The sequence below is a fragment of the Anastrepha obliqua genome, chromosome 5 (assembly GCF_027943255.1).
Source record: "Anastrepha obliqua isolate idAnaObli1 chromosome 5, idAnaObli1_1.0, whole genome shotgun sequence".
In the NCBI taxonomy this organism is placed as follows: domain Eukaryota; kingdom Metazoa; phylum Arthropoda; class Insecta; order Diptera; family Tephritidae; genus Anastrepha; species Anastrepha obliqua.
This window is the reverse complement of record NC_072896.1, coordinates 60,013,524-60,025,921: the sequence shown is the minus strand read 5'-3', so window position 1 is coordinate 60,025,921 and position 12,398 is coordinate 60,013,524. Positions and strand designations below refer to the sequence as shown.

The following is a 12,398-nucleotide window of genomic DNA, read 5'->3' as shown; positions in this document are numbered from 1 at the left end:
TCGTAGCATCACTCGTTACAATGATACTGGTAGCATCGCGAAACGTCATGGAAGTGATTATCAAAAGACTGCAACGTCACGTGAAATGGTTCAAAAAGTGAGGAAGCGACTTGAGCGAAATCCCCGACGAAGTGCCAATCAAATGGCGAAAGAACTGAAAATATCTGACCGTAGCATCCACCGCATACTGAAAAATGATCTCAAAGTCAAGCCTTACAAGATCTAAAAGGCGCATGATCTCACACCAAAGCAGCAACAAGTCAGACTTGAGAGAGCGAAGGAGTTGTTTCGCTTGGCCGAATGCGGTGAATTTACGAACATTGTGTTTTCTGACGACAATTTTTTTTCCAATTGAGCAATCCGTGAACTCTCTAAACGAGAGGGTTTATTGGACCAACCGTTCATACGAGAATTTGAGGCAGCACCCGCCACAGGTAATGGTTTGGGCCGCTGTAACCGCAAATGGGCGCTCTCCAATCGTTTTCATCAAGCCTGGCGTCAAGATAAATGCGAAATATTATCGGAAAAGTATTCTGGAGGTTGCTTTGAAGCCGTGGGCAGACAAACATTTCGGTGTCAGACCATGGACGTTTCAAGAGGACTCGGCACCGTCTCACAAAGCTCGAGTGAACCAAGAAAAGCTAAAAAACCACGTTCCGAACTTCATAACGTCCATACAATGACTCTCAAATTCCCCAGACCCGAATCCAATGGATTATTCTCTTTGGGCCATTGTGGATAGTAAGGTCCGAACTAAGAGATTCACCAGTCTCGATGCGCTGAAAAAAGCCATTGTCCGCGAGTGGGCCAAAATACCTGCGAGTCACATTCGGACAGCTTGTGATTCGATTCTGGACCGTCTCAAGGCCATAGTCAAGGCAAATGGTGGTCATATCGAGCAAAAGTAAATTAATTTTTAATTTTGCATTATTTTCACAAATTTTTTACTTTAAATTGAATAAACGTAATTTTCCTAACTAAATTTATAGCCGTTTTAATTGGTTACACTTCGAGTGGCGGACCATATATATTATCCGATTTTCAAAAGCACAATGCCGTTATTTCAGTCTTGAAGAGCCATTGAAAAATGCTTAAGAACGATATCCAGTTCTGTCCATTTGAGGCTTTTTCCCATATATAAACTTAAATGTTTTGCATATTAGATTTAATTTTATATCTTTGAAATGTTTTCAATCTGTATCAGGCTTTTTGTCTAAGAAAAGCATGCATTTTTTTACTTCGTGTGCAAAAGTTAATATACTCGTAAGACAATGCGAAATTCCTTGGAGAAAAATACTTAAGAACGAAGCAAAATAAATTCAAATCACAAAAAATGCAGGCGAGAGGGAAAAGTGTACATTAATATTTTGTTGAAAATACTTTTTGCTCTATTACTGCTGCACAGTGCTTTTCCATTGACATTATTAAACCTCTACAACGTACAATAGGAATAGATTAAGATGCTACCTCGGCCTTTTCAAATAACTGATCGACATTTTCGGATGTTATGTGTACTGAATGCATTTTTTACGTCATTCCAAAGGTGTTCTATTGGATTTAAGTCGGCACTCGAAGACGCCCAATCCAGGACACTGATCGAGTTGACTTCGAAAAACTTGTTTGCAACACGAGAAGTGTGCTTTGGATCATCGTCTTGTTGAAATTTCCAAATTAACGGTAAATTCTCTTCAACATAAGGTAGCATTACATTTTGAAATATCTGAACGTACTTGACCGTCGACGGACTGCCGGCTGAGCTATTCAAATATGGCGGCGAGGAGCTGGTAAGGTGCATGCATCAGCTCCTGTGCAAAATATGGTCGGATGAAAGCATGTCTGCCGATTGGAATTTAAGTGTGCTCTGCCCAATCCATAAGAAGGGTGATCCTGCAATTTGTGCCAATTACCGCGGGATTAGTCTACTAAATATCGCCTATAAGGTTCTAGCGAGCGTATTGTGTGAAAGGCTGAAGCCCACCGTCAACCAACTGATTGGACCTTATCAGTGTGGCTTCAGACCTGGAAAGTCTACCATCGACCAAATATTCACAATACGCCAAATCTTGGAAAAGACCCACGAAAGGAGAATCGACACACACCATCTTTTCGTCGACTTCAAAGCTGCATTCGACAGTACAGAAAGGAGTTACCTGTATGCCGCTATGTCTGAATTTGGTATCCCCGCAAAACTAATACGGTTATGTAAGATGACGTTGCTCAACACCAGCAGCGCCGTCAGAATTGGGAAGGACCTCTCCGAGCCGTTTGATACCAAACGAGGTTTCAGACAGGGTGACTCGCTCAGGCACAATATTTTATAAGAGCGTACAATTGTTGGCGTATGCCGATGATATCGATATCATCGGCCTTAACAACCGCGCTGTTAGTTCTGCCTTCTCCAAACTGGATAAAGAGGCAAAGCGAATGGGTCTGGTGGTGAACGAGGACAAAACGAAGTACCTCCTGTCTTCAAACAAACAGACGGCGCACTCGCGTATCGGCACCCACGTCACTGTAGACAGTTATAATTTCGAGGTTGTAAAAGACTTCGTCTATTTAGGAACCAGCATTAACACCGATAACAATGTCAGCCTTGAAATCCAACGTAGAATCTCTCTTGCCAACAAGTGCTACTTTGGACTAAGTAGGCAACTGAGCAGTAAAGTCCTCTCTCGACGAACAAAACTAACACTCTACAGGACTCTCATCATGCCCGTCCTGACGTATGGCGCAGAAGCTTGGACGATGACAACATCCGATGATGCGACGCTTGGAGTGTTCGAGAGAAAGATTCTGCGTAAGATTTTCGGACCTTTGCACGTTGGCAACGGCGAATATCGCAGACGATGGAACGATGAGCTGTATGAGCTTTACGACGACATAGACATAGCGCAGCGAATAAAGATCCAGCGGCTTCTTTGGCTGGGTCATGACGTCGGAATGGGTACAAACGCTCCGGCTTTGAAAGTATTCGATGCGGTACCAGCTGGTGGTAGCAGAGGAAGAGGGCGGCCTCCTCTGCGTTGGAAAGATCAGGTGGAGAAGGACTTGGCTTCACTTGGTGTGTCCAATTGGCGCCGGTTAGCACGAGAAAGAAACGACTGGCGCGCTTTGTTAAGCTCGGCCAAAATCGCGTAAGCGGTTATCGCGCCAATTAAGAAGGAGAAGACTTGACCGCATACATATTACCCACAATACGATGAATTGGCCCGACACCGTTCCATGAAATGCAGCCCCACACCATTATTTAACCCCCCGTGCTTTATGATTCGTGAGACAAACTTGGGGTCGAATGATATACGTTTTGGCTCGTGCACTTGCTTCCTACTATCTGGACCAACTCTAATTATCATATATTCGTTTCATCGCTGAATAAAGTATAACGTACTGATTTTGAGTCTAGAATATGTGCTCTCGTGCTCTTCGGCGTTGTCGTTACGATGCTGTTACTAATGGCTCCACGTTAGTTTATGAGGATTTTTTGCTGTTTTATGATCAGAAAAATATTTCCAAGTATTAAAAACCATCGTCTTCTAAACGCTTCAAATGTTGAAATGACACAGTAGGATATTATATGTATGTCTAAATCGATCTCGATTCCTTTATGCTGTTACGCATAATCGTTGTCCACGGGTGCGCGCTGGTATTGGTATTTGAATTGAGCTTCAAGTCTCAGCAGTTTACAATTCGTACGATCTAAATAAAAGTACCTCAATTTAAATTTACTTTTGTGTATAATTCGAAATATTTTTTCTTTTTATTTATTAAAAGCTTTTGACATTTTAAACTTGCCATCTTCTATAAACAACTTAGTTCTGGAATTTTCATATTGCTTAATTTTTTTAATATAATATAATATATGTGTACATACATAGAAACAATTTCTCTGGTGCACTGAACTTAATAAAAAAACTGAGTTTAGGGCAGTGGATTTAATTAATATTGTCCATATACATGCGTATATATGTATATATCTGCATATAAATGGTTGAAAAATATAACAGAAACCAATATTTTCATGCAGTGTTTGACAATTTTTTTATTTTGGGAATACTCCGGATGTTTTGTGTCTTACAAATTCAAATAATTAAGGCAAATTTAGATATAAAAAGTCACTTTTACAAATGATTTACAACATAATGAAATTATTTCGAGTTTAAGAAACGAATCCTGGAAAAAATAGAACTAAACAGTTTTGCCATTAAAAATCAGTGTTTCAAAAGAAAATGGAGAATTAATTTTGCATTTCGTACCACCTCATGAATGTTTTATGACTTCTTCACACCTTCGCTGCATTGAATTTACTAAATTTGCACATTTATCCCGCGAAATAGAGTGCCAAAACTTTTGAAGTTGGTTCCACATTTCATCCCTATTTGTGGCTTTGAAAGCCCTGATTATCGTTTCAGTTCTGCCCCAAGATGTTTATCGGGTTTAACTCATGAAGCCATTATAACTCGGCGGCCATTGGAAAACATTCACTTTTTCTGTTTTAAGCCACTCCTTTACTAATTTTCAGAAATGCTTGTCGTCGTCATCGTACATAAACACACATCTTAGGATCATAGGTGTATTTCCTCTCTTGCATAGAGAAGCGTAACCATATCCAATATTCTCACGTAGTCCATCCGCACACATTTTATCTATCATCTCCACACCATTATTGATCCGCCACCGAGCTTTCGGTTTTTTCGTATATCTGCGATCAAAGGCTGTACCTGTGGGTAGTCAAACATATTGTTCTCCGTCGGATTCAAACATGTTTATTTTTATTTCAGCTTTTGTACGCATTAAAAACTTTATTCCTTGAATATCTCATTCATTCTGCTATTTGATCCATCGTTTTTCTTTGTTTTCTTAAATTGTTCATTAATCTGGCTTCTTCCACCGTAGAATCTTTAGAATCCTCCTCAATACTAATCCACCTATACTTAAAATTTAGTCAATTATTATTATCTTTAAGTGCAACTGAGCGAAATTTATACCGCTTAAAATTTGTTGCTATCGCCAAACAATTACCGTTTCAATTCTTTTTTCCAGGCGCAAAACCGACTTGCTTCCTCAAGTGTGTCCGAAATAAGAACGAGGCAAAATAGAAAATAAAATGTAATAAAAAAAAACGGTTAACCATTGATCACATAATGCAAGCAATCTTAGCAAAAATAATTTGCGAATAAATTCGATTCGAAAAAATTAGGTAGACCGTTTCTATTATATTTTCCAACAGTGTACATATGTGTGTGTTAATTTATATGTGTATGTGTTTATGCAAATGTTCATATTACATATTTTGCTGTTTAAAGTCTTATAATAATGATGGTTATATGTATATATTAGGTGAATACGAAATCAATAAGAAAATTGACTAGACAAAACAAATAAAATAATCTACTTGTATGTTTGTGCTTAAATAGATATGTATGTACATTTTTGTAACATAAAAGTGCACGTAACTTAAATTATATATTGCTTCATACATACATACATACGTGTATTTTCTCTGACTACTTACAAATGGGGTGTAAATTATTAACATAAATGGTATAAAAATATACAAAAACACATTTGTTATGTGCCCCTACGTTCAACTACTTATAATTCGACTAACGTTAATAAAAGGCTAAATAGGTTTAACATTAGTTATTAAAAATTAACGCAGTCAAAATATCAATGGAATTGTTTTTCCTTAGTTCCTCACTTTACTCTACTTTCACTTAACAAATGCACATAATTGTATAAAATATCCCTGCAGTAAAGTAAATCTTGTTAATCTACAACCAGTTAAAACTAGCTCAGGAATCATAATATAATAATTTGCTGCGTTTTGGGAACTTCACTACATAGAATTTTATGGGAAAAATTTAACTTAGCAAGCACTCGACATAGATTCAATATCACTCTTTCGATTCGAAATTTATTACTTAAATTTAAAAAATCGCAATGTACTAGTATTACTTAAATGTCTAATTGACTTTAAGTGCGAAATAACAATTTGTATTTATTGAATTCGGAAAACTACGTAATGCTACCTTCATGAATAGCAGCATCAATTTTAAAAATAGTACGATGAATATACATACTTATGCCGTTGGTAACAAACCAGAATCAGGATGCTAATGAAGAGCTGGTGGTACTACCTGCACATAACGTCAATGGCTACATGCGCGTATGCAATGCACCGCCGCTTCTAATCCGATGAAAAGTCCAGAAATATCAGTAAACTTTAATGTTTAAAACTAAAAATAATTGTAGTAGTAATGGTGGAAAGTAACAACATTATATTCGGCAACATTACGAAATTACATTACTGCCATAAGCAGTACGAGAATATTGCACATTTCGTATGAGTAAAGAGCAAATTATATATTGAAAATAATACAACTGAACGGTTTACTACCATTTTTTATAGCAGTTAAAGTTTTCCGCAACTACATTTTTTGACAGCTAGATAATTAAATTCGGCAACATTACTCGCTCTCACTTTTTTATATGGTAGAATGTGTTTCACTTTTGCCTGGCGATAGAACAACATTCTAAGAGAAGAACACGAAAATTGTGTCGCCTCGCTGCTATGTTAACTACTTTCCTCTACAGAAGTTTAGCACTAGTTTGGAGATATTCACGGGTTCCGCGTTTAAAGAGACTGGCCCACTATTTTACTGCAGGGATACTATAATATTTTAAATGTATGCGTCTATTTAGTTCAATACTATCATATAAGATTCATAAAGATTAACAGTAAATTTTAGATAAATTCTATGTACTCGTAACACGATTTTGATTAATAAAATATTTTATCCTTAAGAAATATGTATGTTCTTGTATACAAGTATTAAATTTGACTACATTAATTAGTTTCACTGTGAAAAGTCTTCTCAAATCATATGTTTCTGTTACTCGCATTTTCAATCAAGTAATGTAAATTACATTTGGGAGTAGTTTATATTCGATAAGAGTTAAGAACGCGTTAAATGCACCATTGTGTAACACTTTGGTTAAAAAGTACACATACAAACGTATGTGTATATGCATATGTAATATATGAAATTGAATGATAGTAGAAAAGGTACTTGGCTTAGATGATATTAACTTTAAAATTTAAAATCACATTTAAACGTTAATGTATAAAATTAATTTTGATTATTTAATTTAAGTCTATGCGCTCGATTTCAATTTTCGCTGTACTTTTATCGAATAAATTACTGTTATTAAAAGTTATTAATACTTAATTTTAGTTGCACCAAATGAATGTGTATCAATAATTCGTTTCAATGGTAACCATTGCCCGACAACGCATTCGTCGCCAACATTACTGGGCCGGTCACTGCGGCCGACAACTGTTCCTCCCGTCTTGGACATCGTCCATACTTTTTTATATATGGACCATGCTCGCAAGTAGGTGGCTTACAACGACCTTCGGACATGCATCTGTAAAATACCGGTTTAGGTTAAGGATTTAGAGGTAAAGTAAGAGCAAAATAAATAAAGAAATTAATCAACTCACTTGCGATCAATCATCGAGAAATGCTCCATGCCTCTCTTGAGCCAGTCACATCCAGTGTTGCCGGAAGAGCAATCGCACCGGCAAAAACCATCCTCTTGCAATATTTTCTCGTACAATTTGGGGCAATTGCAGTTGAGAATGGTAGCACGTCGGAGAGACTGTCCGCCATACGATATGCCGTACAATGGCAGATTATGATACTCATCTGCTTGTTGCCTGGACCTTTCTACACAATGACATTCTGTGTGGTTAATAAATGTCAGACGTTCGACCGTGCCGCGTTTTTCGTTGATACTACGAACCTGCAAGTAAAGGTATTAATTTATTAGCAACTCTATACATTCGGTCTGTAAAAAGTAATCATGTCAAAACTGTTTTTCAATCCAAATGGCGGTGAAGTTCAGTGAAGTGATTTTAGCGTTTCATACAAGTTTTTCTAATAATAGAAACCAAGAAATAAAACGCATATGGAAACGAAAAAGAGTTCGAACAATTCCCTTTATAATATCAGCCAATGGTATATTACACAAAGCATTTGAGCCCAATCTGAAACATTTAGAAATATACCCTAATATTCACCACAGAATACAAAAATCGGTGATTCTTAAAACGCGCAATATAGCAAGAAAATTCTTAAATCTTTAACGAAATTAGTAAGTAATAATTAAAAAGAGAAGTGAGATATCCAAAAAAATACAATAGTCATATTTTTTAAATCTATATAAAATAAAACAAAAAAATAAAACACTAAACACAAAAGTGACAACATAAAGACCCGATTATAACTGACGACAAATGCCACATAACTGCATAATGCCTAGCATAGACACAACATAGTCACAAAAATAATACATCAAGAAATATCCAATAAACAACATTTAAAAGAAAAGAATGATCCATATTACAAATATACCCGTTCAAACATCTTAGACAGGGAAGAATATACCCTATAATGGGGCACTACAATACACACCGATAAAACTATAATGGGCAATAGACCAGATATTACTTTAATAATACTTTAAAGAAATCAGCACCCCACATGATACAACACACACAGAAAACATCTAGAAAAATTTGAAACATATAATGAACTCAAGAAATAAAAAAAAAGGAAACAAAATACTGTAAAAACAATCCCATTTGTGATTTCAGCAACTGGATTACTCCACAAAACACTTATTAAAAATTTAAAAGACCTCAACATCGAAACAATCCACAAGATACAGGTACAAGAAGCAGTAACTTTCAAAACATGGAACATTGTTAAGAAAACACTGAGACAAATATCAATAAAATAATACAAAACATAATACAAAAAAAAAAAAAAGTGCCGACACAATTTGCAGTCCGAAACTGCCGGCGCGTTCTGTGATAATGGACCCCTCCTCGCGCGGTATGCAGGGCGAAAGTAGTGTGGGATAAAAATAATAATAGCAATATACTTAATCTTGGACAAATTCTGTGACAAATTTTAAAACACATACGGCGAAAAAACACAATTCGCAGAAAAGAATTCCATTGTTTTTGCTTTTGCTCCTATGGATTGTCCACTCATAAATTATACACAGTTTCGTGGCGAATTTCGCTTGTTAACAATGTAGTGGGGAAAATCGCATTGGAGTGATCGCATTACGTACCCGTAAATTTGGTAAAAGCGCAAATGAGATTTACGAATTGCTGAAAAAACTTAAATTTCAAGAATGTTTAATTAGCGCACAATCAGTCATTTTCCCAAATGTCTGAAGTGGCAGGGAGAAAAAGAATTGGTCGTCCTCGCATGGTTCGAACTAGGATAGTCATAAATGCCGTTCGAGAAAGAGTTCTCAGAAATCCTCGTCTCAGCTCGTCATCATTTTAAAACGCGCTTGAAGAAAACTAGACTCAACGGCCATGAAAATGTGATTTTCACAGAAGGTAAATTTTTAATAAGCAGAACGACAAAATCTGTGCTAAAACTTCTACAGTCGCAAAAAATGTTGTTTCAAGGGTTCAGTGTGGCTACCATACAGCCTCCGTAATGGTTTGGTGTGGAGTGTCTTGTGAAGGCGTTACATATCTCCATTTTGGCGATAAAATGGATTAAGACCGGGTAGTGTAGCAAAGTGTACCAAGAGGTTGTCTTAGAAGGCAGTATTCCGATCCAGCCCATAAGGCAAGAACCACCCAACAGTGGCTAAAAACAATATTCCTGGGTACATATTCCAGTCCAGATCTGAATCTATTGCACTACAGTTTGCAGTCAGAATTGGAGAACATGGCCTGTCGAAGACCTCGCACAAATTTGGAGAGTCTCAAACAATCTTTAGTTCGAGCAGTGACATCAATATCCAAGGAAACTGTGCGAACTGCAATAGCTGACTGACCTAATCGTTTGAAGGCTTGTGTAAAAGCAAATGATGACCATTTCGAATGAAAATTAATATTTAATATTTACATGGTTAAGTAAAACTAATTTCATTAAAAAAAGTATTATAATTTCATATCTATAACGAACTTAACTTGTAACAGAATTTATGGCAGGACAAAGTATATGTGTATAATTGGGTGTTTGGCCGCTTCCGAATAGCGGATAGTTTTTTTTATGAAGAGCATTTTGATGGCAGGAATACACTCGGCCGTCTTTGTGTTTGTGTTGCTGGTCAGTCTATATTAGGCTCACTTTTTCTTTTTGCCTCATGAGAGCTTATGCTGGCACATTACACCATTTATTCACAATACCCTAGGTCACAATGATATTTATGTATTGGGTGATTTGAATCATAGTAATTTCGATAATTTCGGTCGCCGTAGCCGAATGGGTTGGTGCATGACTATCATTCGGAATACGGAGAGAACATTAATTCGAATCTTGGTGAAACACCAAAACGAAGAAAAAGTTTTTCTAATAGCGGTCGCTCCTCGGCAGGCAATTGCAAACCTCCGAGTGTATTTCTGCCATGAAAAAGCTCCTCATAAAAATACCTGCCGATCGAAACCGGCTTAAAACTGTAGGTCCCTCCATTTGTGGAACAACATCAAGACGAACCCCACAAATAGGAAGAGGAGCTTGGCCAAACACTCAAAAACCGTGTAAGCGCCAATTATATTGCATATACATACATTATATATACATTAGTCTAAACGTATGGCAAATTAAAAACATTCGAAATGAACTCGATAGAATTTTAGACCTAATTTTTTTAGGTGAAGGGTTAAATTATAATCGTGATAGGTGTCTTGCTCCTATTCCTCGCTCTGGCTTGCCTCATGCACATTTATAAAGTGTCATTCAAAAGACGCACCTAGATGTTGTTTTAAAATAAAACATGTATAGGTATATTTAGATTCTTTCAGGTTTTTCTAATTTAATTGGAAATATGGAAATTAACAATTATGTATGAAAAATTGCATAATTTAAATGTTATATAGTCGACTCATTAAATCTTTCACCGACCTTTGAGTTTTCGACTCATTTAGACGATTATTTCCAGCGAAAAAATCAGGAGTTTTAAGATATGTTTTTCTTAAAGATCGACCATTTTCATAATAAGTGTCTCTAATTTTAATGCGTTGTTCCATCGTGTCAAATTGTATATCTGTCTAACTGACAAATGTCAAGGATGATATAAAAAAACTACTGTTCAGGAATTATTCAATACTAATAATTAGGTGTCACTTTTGAAAGACCCTTTATATATATTCATATACATTTAATTTTTTTCATTTGCGCCTATTACTGTAAATAGTAGTAATAATATGTATTTCATTCAATTGCGCACGTTGTGATTTTTAGATTTGAGCTGACCAGATTTGCTGCTCGACTTCAATGCTTCTTCTTGTTTTATCATCTTTAATACAGCTTTGTTTGACATTTGTTTTGCTAATTTTTCCATAGTTAATAATAAGCCATATAAAATATCTTGGTGCGATTCTCCATTAAAAAAGCTTAATATGTAATACCTTCGCTTTTGAGAAATAATACCAAAGTTGAATTAAAAAATTACACAACAATGCTCCCAGCTGAAATTAATGGCTTTAATTAACCCTTTCGACTCCGAATTTTTTGCATTCATTGAAAGGGTATCTGGCCAGATTTCAAGTCGCCACTCCCATCCGGTGGTAAAGCAAGTTTCTTGTAAGCTACGTTGGGCAATGGTGGTACTTTTTTTGCAATAAAGCCCGTTTAAAGTTTTATTGACTTATTTTGAAAAAGTAGGTATTAAAAGTACAGCATAAATGGGCGTTGCACTTCAAATCCTTATAAGTTAAAATTGCTGTAACTTCTTTCGTGCGTTCCCATTTGGAGTATGCTGCATTTATATGGCGTCCGTTCCATCAACTTAAGATAGCTAGTACTGACCGCATTCATAAGGTTTTCCTTAAAATCGCTTTGCGCTCTTTATGTTTCTCTGGCCTGTGTTCTTCCAAAAATGCTTTATCACTTCTACTTAATCCTAAATCTTAGAAAAGAGAAGGTAAATATTTTCCTTGGCCTTAGGGTTTGACATTATTCAGGAAACCGTTGGTTACTTACCTTTTGGAACCTTTTAATTTTAATATTCCGCAAAGAATCTTCCTGGTTTCTTGTACATTTCATACTGCTCGGAGTTCTCTCCAGCGCTCATAATTATTTGAAATGAGTCTAAAATTCTATTAATCCCGATTTTTCCCTCAAAGCCATTACGAGTGCTTTCAATTTAATTATCTAACTCTTCCAGTTCAATTACTACATTTTTACTTTCTCACAGTCTGTAAAAGTATATTTTTCATAGACTAAATAAGTAAGCGGCCGCCGTTGGTGCGTGATTACCATTCCAAACTCGGAGTAGGTAGGAATAGGTTCGAATCTCCGTGAAACAACCAAAATGAAGAACAATTTTTTTCTAATAGCGGTCGCCCATCCACAGGCAAT

At 36.3% G+C, this 12,398-nt stretch overlaps 1 protein-coding gene across 1 annotated transcript in view; it reads right to left on the bottom strand.

The window, feature by feature from the left end:
- Nucleotides 1-3,853: 3,853 nt before the first annotated feature.
- The window catches only part of LOC129246880 (uncharacterized), a 119,834-nt gene continuing 111,289 nt past the window's right edge, over nucleotides 3,854-12,398 (bottom strand). The window contains exons 5-6 of the mRNA XM_054885593.1: nucleotides 7,505-7,806; nucleotides 3,854-7,428 (exon numbers count right to left, since the gene is read on the bottom strand). Of these exons, the coding sequence (XP_054741568.1) occupies nucleotides 7,269-7,428; nucleotides 7,505-7,806 (462 nt within the window). The 3' untranslated portion in view covers nucleotides 3,854-7,268. The remainder of the gene's footprint in view (nucleotides 7,429-7,504; nucleotides 7,807-12,398) is intronic.